Below are 14453 nucleotides of genomic sequence, written 5' to 3'. Positions count from 1 at the left end.
CTTGCTGGACCCCACTTGCCAGTTCACAAGCCCATAATTTATTGAACACAATCTGATTTCTCACCAGTTTGCATCAAGTTCTTGATGAACTGAAGAACAACTGGTGCTCCGTTCAGATTTAGTTGATTTTCAGTCAATTTCTCTAGACACTTCTTTAGAAATCTTTACCTTGCAAGGAAATTAAATTAAACAATCACAGTTTACATTGATAAATGATATTATTACATTGCTTAGCAGTAGTTTAGAGCATAATTTATCATAATGCACTTAGGAGCATGGTGACTGTGGCCCCAGCTTAGTCAAAAGCAAAGGCTGACCCCACCCTTGTTACCTGGGAGGGAAGGAAGCTGTGCCCAATCTAAGGCTGATCTCCTGCCAGCACACTTCAGACAACAGAGTGCAAAAATTCATTCCTTTCCCATCATCAGGGCTACTTTTCCTGATCCTTAACTTCATTTCCCCACAGAAAGCTGCCAAAATGGTGATACATACCTAGCAGAAAAGGGAAATCTTTCTTTTCTCTGCAGACACATAATGAAAGCTGCAGCTTTCATTATCTGTAAACCTCACCCCAAAATGAAAAATCATTACTTAGATCAGCAATGTAAAAACCAAGTGGTTGTTAGTTATCAAAATGGCACTCTGATTACAAGGAGCTGTTTTGTTCTCTTCACATTTTTTAGTTAATAAAGGAACACCAATCTAAGATTACCAGATTACTTAGTGCAGAACCTCTGTCCTCCACTAAGAATAGTCCAGTTTCTAAAGGTTCTTGATTTCTTTGTTAACAATAAAATGCACCATAGGCTATTCTAAAAATGTGAGGATTAAAATATATTGTTTGTGTTCTGATCAAAATCTATGAGGTGTTCTGAGGCATCTCTCTCAATAGAAAGGACAAAATCCTGAGTTGCAAAACTCTTGTAGAAAGCCACACAAACAATTGTTCTTAGAATAAAGGAAGTTGAAACTGAGGAAATGCTTAGAAACAAAACCAGGAAGAGGATGCAATTTCTCTAACCCAAAGTGTCCACGAGACAGCTAGCCACCACTTCACAACCCCACTGAAAGAAATGGTGTGAAAATACAAATATATTTCCACTTTGACTGTTTCCAGACATTTTGAGGTATAAAGGATTCATTTTGCTCACTGATCAGATGACCTATAGGGTCTATTCCATTTAGGCAGCAAGTGGTTACCAACAACTTTTTTGGGGAGTTTTGGTTTTTGCTAAGACACAACACTGAAACATGAGATTCCTGGCAACAAGGATCAGTACTTTCTGGGAAAAAAAAATAGTAATAATAATAAAAAATACTTTTAAAATGTCATCCAATATGACAATTAGCTGACAAAAGGTCCTGTTAATTCTTTTGTAATACTAATATCTTCCAGATTTTAATGTAAGAGCAGAAAATTCAAGTGTTTGTGATCACCTCAATATTTTTTTCCCCACTCTACACCAACACAAGTCAATTCAGAATGTTTACTAATGTTCACTATTATAACACTTTATATTCATATTATATCTAGAGCTATAAGAGTCCAATCTCAAAATCCACATACTCTCTTGATATCACTGGTTCCCTTAATTAAACACTTAATCCCCAGCTCTTCAACAGGCTCCTAGAGTCCCAGCAGCCACAGAAGGATCCTCAAAGACATTTTGAAGTAATTTCTTCCCATTTCTTATTTCATTGCACACATTCAGCCTTTCCTATGTCACCAAGCAGGCCCTACCTACCAGGATCAAGAGCTGCACAGGCAGAACCAAGCTCTAGAAAATCCAAGAACCAAGGTATAGAAAATCTAAAGCTTCCCAAGTGACCTGGTCTCTGAATGACTCCAGTCTCACCCTCTGTACAACAAACTATGGGATTCCACTAATAACACAAGACAGGTGCTTGAGTTCCAAGACAGGAATGGAGACAACAGGTAATGCCCATTTTGGACTTGGGATTGTGGTTGGGGAAATGGTTCCAGATGTTGTCATGCCCTCATAAAAAGAAGCCAAAATGTATCAAAGTATAGTATTGCATCTAAGCTCTACTTCAGAGCAGCAGGAGAAATCACAGAACAAGATAAAAATATATCTATAGCTTTACTGAAATATTTTTTGAATACAAAATGTCTGTTGTGTTGGATAAAACAATAATCTCCATGTTTTCTTTGTATAAATACGTGCAAAATAATATTTTTAAAAAATAAATTAGTGTTCTGTCCTCTTCTTGTTGTCCTTCCTTATCTTTTTGCTCTTTCCTGCTTGTTTAGATGATTCTTCCTGAAAAGAAAAACAAAGTATTTCAAAATTTAAACAGCATTCCTCTCTACCACAAGGATTCTCTTGAGGTCACCCAGGAGATTTATTTTTCATATGAACAGTGCTCACTGAGATTTATGAAAGGCTTGAGTTGTATAATATTTATCCATTCCATTAATTTGTCTGCTTAACTTCCTTCTGCCTTCAGCAATGAGGAAATTATAGACACAGCTACAGCAACAGAAGCATATAATGTTAAAATAATCTAAGCCATTTCCACTCAAGGAAGAGGTTACCAGTATAGGAACACTTCTACACTATACTGCAGAAGTTCTTCTAGTGTGGATGTGGACACTGGTAATAAAATACATTTGTACACAATAAAGAAGCACAGTCTGAGTTAAAAATAAGGGGGAAAAAAAGGGAATTAATTCTTGGTACTCAAGCTTCTTGTGAGGCTAAATGCACAAAAATCTCCTTTTTATTTTATGAGCAATGCTTTCAAGTAAGAGAACACTGATAAACTGCCAAGAAGGTAAATCAACAAGTATGTACAAGCACCTCTAAAATGCAAAAAGCAAATAACTGAGAAGTGCAGGGGGGAGGAATGGGGAAGAATGCTCAGCTTTCAGCCACAGCAGTCTGAGATACTTTCCTATAAACAAGACAACTAAGAGTTGCCTACTTTTCAAGTATCCATTAATTCTTACTGTCTGAAACTTCCACATTCACAATTACATACTATAATGCATATAGACATATTTAATATGCTGTTCTGAGGATGAAGAAATGCTGAAACCCAAGAATATTAGATGACTAAATGACCCTTAAGAAGTAAATTGCTACTTAAAGACATTTGAAACTTTTTCTTTTAGCTTCATTTAACAGTGTAAATGTAAGCTCAGTGTAATTATGTAAGTTCACATTAAAAATGTCTTCATTTTAAGTGGGAGAAACTTACCACTGAAGGTACATAGTTGTATTCCACCAGTATATTTCTTGCACAGTTGTTGATGTGTTTAAAACGATCTGGTCCTAAGAGAATCCCTCCATACCAACGAGAAACCACAACCAACACGTTGTGAACGTTCAAAATCTGGGGGTTTAAATGAAAAGAGACATGAAGGTTTTTTTTAATTGAACTAGTTTTACTGTTGACAGCAATTTTAAACATAAAAAAAGTCTTCTATCTTGGATTTTTAAGAAAAACTTACAATCAGGTCTGTGAAACGTGTGATCAGAGGGTAACAAATAATATCAAGATAAGTTGTGGTTAAGTTTCCCTCTCCAAGCTCTGACTCAAAGGTAGATTCAAAGGTGTCAAGATATGCATCAGAAAGGGCACAAAGCCACCTCAAGTGCACTGCAGTTACTCACCCTTGTGCCAAAAGCTTCAGGCACCACTTCAAGGGAAAATTACTGACTTCATTTTTATGATTTTAGATTCAAAGGTGTCAAGATATGCATCAGAAAGGGCACAAAGCCACCTCAAGTGCACTGCAGTTACCCTTGTGCCAAAAGCTTCAGGCACTACTTCAAGGGAAAATTACTGACTGCATTTATATGATTTTATATCATTTTATATGATGAATTCTTATTTCTGGAGAACACCTCTCACTAAGCAGGTTGTCTATCCACATTTTTGGAAGTGTTGGTGGATAAAGTTAGTAACAGCCAGGGGACATATGGATACCCCAAATACCACAAGCAGGATATTGTAACAGCACCTGGATAATACACAAAAATCTCTGCATTTTCCAGGTTTGAGTCTTAGTCCCTTACAACTAAGCAGTTGCTTTGTGAAAGCAAAAAAAAAAGGCAGGTATAAAGTCCACACAACATGAATTCTATTAGCAATCAGGGCTGAAAGGAACTAAATTGCATTAATATAGCTTTTCTAACAGTGAGCAACAAAACCAAGCAGAGAGTTAAACAGAAGTGGTGATTTCTTTTGCTGCCATTAAAGGCAAGAAATATGGAAGGCCTACAACAGCTTTTACTTTTCACAAAACCTAGATGTGATTTGACTAGACTTCAAAATTAGCACTTAGTGTGTCTTAGAGCAATTCTTTCCTCAATACATCTTGTCAGAATAGATCTTACTGCATGGAAACATGTAGTGGCAGTTATCAGTTAAGCTTTTTTTCCTCAAATTAGCCTTGCATGATGAGTGACCACAAACCTGAATTTGTCCCTCAAATGAATTTGTCCCTCAATTAAAAAATAACTGACATAAGGATTGGGGCAGGTTTTGTGACAGGCCTTTTTTACTCTGCATTTATGTCCCAGCCACAAAGTCTACATATAGAAACTGCCTACAGTAAACAGGATGCCAAACAGAGTTAAAAAATTTCCCAGCTACAACTTTAAATTCAAAAGAATCAATCTAAAATAGCTTCTGGTAACCGGAAGGTGCTATCTTGACTGGAGAGCTACATTTATCTGAAATGAGATAAGGTTTCTATTGCCAAAGAAGATCTCTACAGCAACAATAAGTGTGTTAAACCAGCTAATTTTTATGCCCATGCTGTCAATTTATTCCATATATTCAAGGAAACTGAATGAAAGTCTGTGCAGGGGTCAGGCATGATGTTCTGTCCATCAGCTTCTCCCAGTCTTCACTTTCTAGATACCTTACACCACATAATAAGCATAGAAATCAAAATTATTTATCTTTTAAACCATTCAAACTGCTACCACCACCTACAAAACACTACTCCTTTCTGTGATCCAAGAACTGGAAATTCCAATTTACTCCATGTGTGTGACAGTCCATGGTTTTTATTTCACCTCTGAGAAAGCCACCATCTATTTGGCTACAAGCAAAGCAAGAGTTAAAAATCTTCTACAAGTTTATTTATGTTGCAGTGATTTTTAAAATCATTGTTCAAGGCTTCCAGAAGTCAAAAATTAATTTCTAGAACCTGCATGAGATGAAGAAGACGTCCCCCTGCTGCTGTCTCACCATCATCCTCACAATCCTGTAAGAATGTCTGCTTATCTTCACAGTATATTCTTAAAAAGAAAAAATATGAACATAAAATATCAATCAACTGACATTTTGACAAGATTCATGAAGTCTCAGAGATCTTTCTATATGCATGTGTATCAATTTTACTTCTCTAAGGACATTCATATGAAACCAGGATGAGGCTTAGGATAAACCACAAATATTTATCTCTACAGGAGACCATGTTTTGATAAGATTTTTTTTATATACTTCAGGTTAACTCCAGTCATTACCAGTGTAAAGTCCCTAATCAGAAAAAAACACTTAGGTTTTCAGCCTAAAAATTACACTTAGCTGAAACCAGCTCTAGCAGATATAGGTTCAAATTATGGTACATGCCCACAGGTTGGAAGAACTTGGACAAAAATACTGTGAATAATTACCTAAGTCTGTACTTCAGCAACAGCATGAAACTATTACTGAAATGTTCAGACTCTCCATGCCACCTCCTTCCTCAGGGGACATTTGGGAAACTTGGGGGTGTATTGCTTCATAACATGGACAGCTGTCCATCTATAGTTTTCCAGAAGTAATATTCAGAGGTCTGCTGTTTGCTACCAATTGATTTCACACCTTCTGAAGATATTGATACACAAGTGGCACAATGACAAAGAAGCTTCTGATACTAGATGACAAATATGAAGCAGTATTTTTCACTACTCCTCTCTCACCTGTATGCATAGATGTTGTGGGTAGCAGTTGCAATTTTCTTATTCTCATACAACTTTTCAAGAACTCTCTTTACCTTTAAAAGAACAGAAAGAAGCTTCATTTTACAATGGGGATTTCATACACACCACTTCAATACCACTGCTAAACAAATATATCCTTCCTAATGCTATAATGAAGCAGTTTGACATAAAATGAGGTAAATATTCAGTGTGATAACTCAAGAAGCAGTTCTCAATGCCCTCATGTTGGTTTAAAATATTTTTTTATTCTCATACAACTTTTCAAGAACTCTCTTTACCTTTAAAAGAACAGAAAGAAGCTTCATTTTACAATGGGGATTTCATACACACCACTTCAATACCACTGCTAAACAAATATACCCTTCCTAATGCTATAGTGAAACAGTTTTACACTTTGACATAAAATGAAGTAAATATTTAGTGTGATAACTCAAGAAGCAGCTTCTCAATACCCTCATGTTGTTTTAAACTATTTTTTTCTGGGGTACTAAACCCAGTTGTTCTAGAATTTGTAGATTTGTACAATTCTTGTGCTGCCTCTAGGGGTGGAGACCTGCTGAGCTGGCCTGCCAAAGGGCTGAAGAAGGGAGTCTTGTAAAGATAAGATGGTCCTGTTTCAGCTAAACCAAAGGCTAAAAGCTCTTACATAAATCTTGAAGGCCATAGTGTCCAAGTGAAGACCTTTGCTCAATTAACATCAATATTAATGAAGTGTGCACCCTTAAATATGGTAATGGGCCTAAGGGAGTACATTCTAAACATGATGATGATGCTACTCACCTCTCCACCCAAATCACAGAGGGCAGAGACAGACAGGATAAGCATATTAAGAAGAACAGCAGGGGAATATCTCTCTTGGAAGGAGAAGACTGAAGGTCTAGCAGAGATGGCCAACAGGCTGTACTCCTCCTCCTCCACCCAGGACAGGGACATCTTCTTGGTAAGAACTGCACCTTCAATATCTGCCATACCTTTTCTGAGCAGTGCTATTAGATCTTAGTGCTATTGTGCCTCTGACTTTGTCAGCTCTGCCTGGGAATTACCAACTCGAGCTCAATTTTCCTTTTGCAGTCATTTATCAACAGCAATTCCAGACCTATTGCACCTGTCACTTGAATAAATCAAATCTATCTGGTTTGAACTTCTAAGCTGTCTCAGTGCAAGTCCTTAGCAAGGCTCTGAGGCAACTCTTAAACCTAGTTTTTGACTTTGCAAAGCTGTGGCAGGCAAATGTCACACTCTTGTCCTTAATGTGACACACATTAACAGCCTGAGGGTCTCCAGCCTGGGAAACAGAAACACAAGGCCTGTAAAACATGATAGGGATCTATAAAATCCAACTGCACAGAGGAGAGGTGCAATAAAGTTATGAGGGACTGATCCACAGCAGAGGAAGGCACATTTTCATCCAGTGTTGTGTGTTCTGAAAGCTAATTCTCCAATACAGTTCCTTTCTGAAGGAGGGAAAACATTTATTAACTCATTTTAATTCATTTTCCAAGTAGCTCGTGGTAGACTCATTAGCTTCCAAATCTCTCTCAGTAAACTTGACAACATCCAAAACCAAATTGCAGTGGTATTATTTTGTAATATCTAATGCATGGAATGGTAAAGAACAGCAGGACACTGCAGAGCTGGTATTTAGAACTACTTAACTGAAAGTGAAAGCAAGAAACTGATGACTACTCAGACAATCTTAGCACACAGACATGCAAAGACAGACAGACACGTGGCTAATCCCAAGTATTTCAGTAATATTTTGTCAAGCTCTAAGTATAGACAAAAAAAAGAGTAGAATTGATCTCTACTAACTTGTTGGGGTGTCACCACAGGAGCCAGATGGGCCTGGAAAGTACTCCTCCTGTCTGTGATGGGGTTTCCATGGTGTATGGGTGGCAGCTCTTCATCTGCTGGTAACAAACAAGGGAATGTTTGTTTTCTTTCAACAGTCTTGCAACAATGTGTATGGCCACAGCAGTAAAGAACATCTCAGCTTTAGGAGTGGGATTTGTTAAAGTGAAGTACTCAAGATGACATAAAGAACCACTGAAACTATGTTGCTTTTTTTAATGACTGTTACTAAGCTCTACTATAATTTTAATGTTATTAGTTTTACTCAAAAGCTGAGTAGAAAACCAGAATGTTAAGGCCTTTCTCTTCTAAATTATTGCATCAAAAAAAACAAGGGCATATATTTTACCTTCTTGACTTTCAGATGTTATGCAATTTAACATTTTCTTTGGATCTTCCTGAATGGGCTGATACTCTGGGAGAAAATCATCTCCATCATCTTCATCCACTTCTTCACTTTTTTTCTTCATATCTGGTTCTATTAAGATTTAAGTAATAGAATTTATTACACATTTTTTGGTGAGGCAAGACAACATTACAAATTCTTTTTCTCAAAAAACCTTCTCAGTTCAAATCAGTTTGCTATTAAAAGTTATAAAATGCAGAATATAACATTAATTACAACAGAACTCAGAAATTCTTAGTCCAGTATTAATGAGCATCTTGCTTAAGAATAAAATACTCATCCAATGGGCTCCTGGCATAATATTTTGTTTCACAGAATGGTAGGGGTTGGAGGGAATTGCTGCTGTTCAATGCTACTTCATGAGGTTAAAAATCATGATATTTGAAATACCTCTCCAGGTAAGTTTCAAACACTTTGGGATTCTCAAGATCCCATTTTCCTTCATGCACAGGACATCCAAAAATAATAATGAATGGCAAAAAAGTAAATATTATACACAGTTAGTGCTCTGGCAACTGGATGGAGAGAGGAGCTACCTTAGAGACAAGTCAATATATCACAACCTAATTTCTTATTTAGAGGGCCTATGATGTGCTGATGTAGTTTTTACAACAAGCATTTTCCATTAAAAAGCAGAGGGGTGATACAGCATGTTCAAAAGGCCTGCAGCAGAAGCCACAAAATACCCAAAAAACCTTCTAATAACATCAGTACAATTTTCACTTCTCAGTATCCACTCCTTTAAGTCATGTCAACACAGAATGACTTTTAAAATGTCTGTGAGGTAGCAGAAAAATGTACTGTTCATTGAAAGACTAAAACTAGACCTTTTCATGAATCAGCACTGAAAATATAAGGGTTTTTCCCTCTTCAGGAAATTCCTCACAGGAATAAAACCATGCTAAACTAGCATCCATGACACAGAAGAACAATTCTATTTCATTTTGCCATAAATGCATGCATTTAACAGCAGTTCAGCATTTTAATGCACAAAAAAACCCTCACAAAACCACCCCTGTAAAACTTCTGTAACAGCAGAAGAATCACTGCAGCTCTAGTGATGATGTAGTTCTCATCCCAATATATTAAAGCACAATTAAGAAGGAATATTTTGTCATTTGTCTGCATACTCCACTGAAGTTTATCTTCTCTTGGGGCTCAACCAAATCCTCCAAGAGTGCCCTCAACACCAGCAATTAATTACTGATATGAATAACTCCTTGGCAGAACAGAGGGCAATGCACAATGTACCTGCATGCAGCACTCTGCATCCATGCAATTAATTCCTGAGAGAGCTGAGGACCTTGTTCTAGTTCAGAGGCCACTCTCCTCCTTTTTAAAAAGGGAAGCTCTCACTCTAAAACAATAACTCATGGCACTGGAGACTTGTTTTCTGGAATTTAGATCCAATAGAAAAGTGGGTGTAAAGCTTTAACTTGTAAGGAAATCTTGCTCTGCAGCTGAATAAGCGCAAACTGAAATACTTGTGTATTTTCTGAAGTACCTGGATCTGATGACTGTGCCTTTTCTATCAGAACCTCTCGGATCTTCTCCACCCATAAATAAAGAATACTTTCACCAAGGTTCTGTCTGGAAGTTAAAACTCACAGTGAATGAAGAATCCTTTCCAAGCGAAATCCACAGAAACAACACCAAATAACACACAGATTTCAGACATGCAGATCTAGAACTTCATAATCTAGTGAGATAAGGAGCTCAGAAAGGCTTGTGGGAAGTTCTGTCTCAGTAGTGCACTAGGTGAAACACATGATAGCTGCATCTTTGTGGCTTGCATTACTTGATTTTAACTTTTTTCAGCACAAAAAAGCACCAAAGCTGGTGGAAAACAGGCAACCAACAGAAATATTCTGGCCACTAAGGGAAGAGAAAGCAACTGTGAGAAGAAATTAAGACAGTCCTCAGTGTTTTCAAGAGAATACTAAGCTAGCATGTCTAGCCTTAGAGCTTGCTCTGGAGCAGTTCTCTCTACCAGAAGTACTGGACTGCCAGTAATAAGCTCCTTCAGCAGCTCTGTGGCTGCAAGGGACTCCAAAGTAGATTTAAAACAGTGTCTCAAGAAGTTGTCTTTGCAATTATATTGTAATGTTTGCAAACTGTGCATGTTTGTCTCAGAAACAAAACTACAGATTTAGGGTAACTTATGGTTTCCCATTGATTTTATTCTTACTGCCACCATCTGGGGCACAAGGTAAGTACAGATCAACAGCAAAATCACATTTTTAACTATTACTTTGTATAATGTATACAGACCTACTGCTAAATATCATCAGAAATTCAAACAAAGATACCTATTTTAAGAAAAATATGAAAGCAAAATAAGGAATTTATAAACCTGTAGCTCTGTCTTCAAATTCTGGACCAACTCCAGAATAATTCAGTGCCCTGGTTTCATTCTGCTTATCATAAGGAAGTACTACTTTAATACATGAAGAACTGTATTTGCTTTAACAATGGAATGAGAGAGATTAGACAATAAGATTTCTGTTTTGCACAAGGAAATAGCAAATTCTTCAGCTATAACCCAATTTCAGTTTCTGCCTATTAGCAAACTACACTTGGTCTGGAAGGTTTTCCTTCTGGGCTATTTTTCTTGTCTCTTGTATAAAGCTTTCCATGGAGGAAAAGTCTTACCAGAAGAATATTTGGGAAGAAGACAAAATAAAACAAACCAACCCCAAACTTTTGTCTCTTGTATAAAGCTTTCCATGGAGGAAAAGTCTTACCAGAAGAATATTTGGGAAGACAAAATAAAACAAACCAACCCCAAACTTTTGCTACATTTTCAAGAACTTTGGATCTCTCCAAACAGACTTGTGATCTGTAATCATCCACTTTCTCCACCTCTTTGAGAAGACATAGTGACTGACTGTCCAGTTCATACTGTTTTAGATTTTATATTGTTTTTACAATGCAGTTTAGATTACTAGGGACTAGAAATCTGGTAAAAGACAATGGGAATGAGACAAAGTACCTCTTTATCTGATAGCTGTTAAGACATTGGAGAGATAAAAGGCTTTCACAAACACTCTGCACATCAGTGACTACTCCAGAGGGTTTTTTTTAAACAGCCTAAAATGATATATGTGGCCTAAATTCCAAAAGCATTCCTTTCCTGCTAACAAAAATGGGAGGAGATCATAGAGGGCTCTGAACAGCAACTGGTAGAGACAGAACTGAGCTGCACAGCCCTGACCCAACCACCACAATTTCACAGCCCACAAGACAAGGAAAGAGAAGAAGAAAGTGCTTCACAACCATGCTGCTTCTCACAGTCCTCACGTGACAACTTGCACCAGCAGCTCAGGACACTAGAACAAGCACCTCCAGCAGCTCTACCTCTGGTAGAGACTCCAAAAATCCTGTGAAACTGAACAGAGGTAAGGACAATCTCTGCCCTTTTTGCTCCACTGAGCAACTGTGGTTACTATGATGCCATAGAACTTTTCACTTCAAATCCTTCTGCATTTTTAAGACTCCAAATTCAATTTTACTTGCCTGAATTATCCTGTTGCTTAATTAGATAAGAAAGCCAGTTAATCAAAGTAACTGAGCAATTAGACAGAAAACCCTCATGCAAGCTAAGTGCTCTCCTCCTTATTTTATGGCATTAAAAAACATTTATTATGCAACATGTTCAGCTTTCAGTATTTTGGGCATGACAGTGCTTCCTTCTGACATATTTTCATTTCATTTCGTTTATATTATCTTTGGGATCTGAAAGAATTAAATAAACCATATAAAATTACTACATTCCAATTTCACAGCCATTCAAACCTACATAATTTGAGTGTTTCTAAATGTTCCATTTATTCTCATGCCTTCATTATGTGTTGTTAGCTGCACACTGTGATAATAAACAGTCTGCAGTGCTACAGATTCCAGTTAATATGTTCTACATGTGTTTAATTTGTTTTAAAACCTACTTATCCCTCAGCTATCTTTTAAGAAAAACTATTTTGCTACTTATGTTCTAAGACACAAGTGTTTTCACATTCAAATGCAGAAATCTCATACTCCACAGCACCAATGCCCAATCTCAGATTCTAAAACAAGCCTAATTCTATTAGAAGTCCAAATGAAGACTTGAATCCTGATAGAACACCAAGTCTAAAGAATATAAAAGAAATTTGTGAGTTTAACACAGTTTTCTCTTGCAAAATACTTACTAAATATACAGTATCTTTAACTATTAGACTTAGATATCATTTCACAACTACCAGTTCATGCAGGTACTTCAAAAGCACACACTGAGCAGGGCCCAAAATTCAAAATACTTTGTCTCCTTTAACTATAATCCACAGTCTCTAAACTTACACATATATTTCTTCCAAGCTGTTTGCTAGTTCCATATAATCTTGTCCTCGAAGCCAAGGGGCACTAGAATGAAAAGAAACAGAATGAAAATTGTGCCTATGCACTGATTCCAACACAACCAATATTCATTTAAAAATAAATAGGATAAACACCTTGCCTATAAAACTTTGTCAATCATTCCTACTTAACAAGATTCCAGCTGTAAATATCTTGGTAAAAACATGATCACCCAGCTCTCCTTCCAGACTCCTAAGCTGTGCTGCCTTTTCTTACCTCAGGTGAGAGAGCTGGACTCCTTTTTGAGTTTATGAGCAAAACTCAGCAGATAAGCCACATGTCATGCCCTGCAGGTCCTTCTGTCAACCCAATCAGGGATCTGGATTACAAATCCCCATTCCCATCTCATTAATGTGCCAGGAGACAAGGGGAGAGGAGGAAAGGAAAACTGGAAGATGGCACATGCCACAGCTGCCTCTCAACAAGAGTCAGTGCTCAGAGGGAAAGCTTGCCTTACAGTCTGAAACAAGGATCCAGGCAAGGCAGTTATACCCCAGGAAGCAGTGAGACATTGTCCAATCCAACAAGCAGCAGCCACTATCCCTGCACAGCCTAATTGCTGCCTTGCCACAGAATAACACTGTGAGAACTGCAGTTGAGGGAAAAGGGCAAACCATCATGAGGAGCTATATAGAATAAAACAGAATATTCTTGCTGGAAACATCCCCTATCCCTGGTGTACTTTAATTCAACAAGTCACCTTAACTAAATTTCAACTTTGTAAACAATTAACAGTGGTTATTCAGGAAAAAAAAATAAATTACTAATGTTTGAAAAAAAACGTTGCTTACTTTAGTTGATAAATAGGTGGCTCTGCAGTTGGATAACCTGGTGGCAAAATCACCTGCAAGAAATTCAGGATAAGTATTCACTGGACTAATCCTCTCAGTCAGCTGTGCTTTATTAACAATCAGTGTTACAAAGGAAGAAATTAGTTGGCTCTGTTGTCAAAGAATAAGTAAACCTGAATATCTGTATTTAGGAATCCAATAATGGCAGTACATACAAATATTATATTTCATGGCATAATTTTTGGACATAAATGTCATGCAAAATAAAATCCAGAAGACATTTGAAAGGAGCTGTATATGTGGTTACTGGAATTATTTACATGGCACTGCACTTCCTTAAGTGTTTCTTTCACTAAGTAAACTTACTGGGTTTTAGTTCTGTAAACGTAAAGTGGTAAATTACTCAGTTGATCTGAATTTTGTTTTGTTTCCACACTTCCAGGAATTAAATCTAGAAGCTATTGCAGCAGATTCAATGAGATATCCTGCACAGTCATTGCAAAAAATATTTGAAACATCAGCCTTTGGAGAAAAACATTGAAACTGGTTTTTTGTCAGGTGTGGAACTTGGATATTTTAACTCCTTGAAATATCACAAGCACACTCATGTGTTACAAGAACAGTCAATGAAAAGTCTGTCACAGATTCCAACCCAAAAGCCCCTTAATCTGATAATAAATCTCATTGACAAAGGTTTCATGGAGGCACAAGATTTTGCCTGCCTCAGCCCAGCTGCAAATTCTGCGACAAGCTCCTAACATCACTATACCTGCAGGCAGAGGGTCCATTTCGGCCGATCTAGACAATCACTAATCTTAATGCAATAGATTTTTTCATCTTCATCGACAACACACCAATCTTCCCCATAGATGGACGAAAGGGCTTCAATTTCATCAGTCTAAAAAGAAACAAACATGGGGCAAAAAGAAACAAACCCTTCCCAAAGCCCACAACCTTGTGGGGCCGGGCACAATTTGAGGCTGTTCCCAGGGACACAACGTTTTAGGCTGTTCCCAGGGACACTTTTTAGGCTGCCCCGGAGCTGTCACC

At 37.4% G+C, this 14453-nt stretch overlaps 1 protein-coding gene across 1 annotated transcript; it reads right to left on the bottom strand.

Annotated features, from left to right (window-relative positions):
* Window positions 1-2084: 2084 nt before the first annotated feature.
* Window positions 2085-14301, bottom strand: IMPACT (impact RWD domain protein; the record flags this gene model as incomplete). The annotated part of the gene is made up of 10 exons (XM_008940399.1): window positions 2085-2282; window positions 3223-3357; window positions 5186-5276; window positions 5943-6016; window positions 7776-7873; window positions 8164-8292; window positions 9725-9810; window positions 12556-12618; window positions 13404-13456; window positions 14173-14301. Coding segments are annotated over 10 exons (930 nt in total), but the record flags the coding sequence as incomplete, so codon positions are not given.
* Window positions 14302-14453: the final 152 nt, after the last annotated feature.

This window comes from Merops nubicus, unplaced genomic scaffold (genome assembly GCF_000691845.1).
Source record: "Merops nubicus isolate BGI_N331 unplaced genomic scaffold, ASM69184v1 scaffold7865, whole genome shotgun sequence".
Lineage (NCBI taxonomy): Eukaryota > Metazoa > Chordata > Aves > Coraciiformes > Meropidae > Merops > Merops nubicus.
Note: the sequence above shows the minus strand (reverse complement) of the source record. Positions and strands in the feature narration are given on the sequence as shown.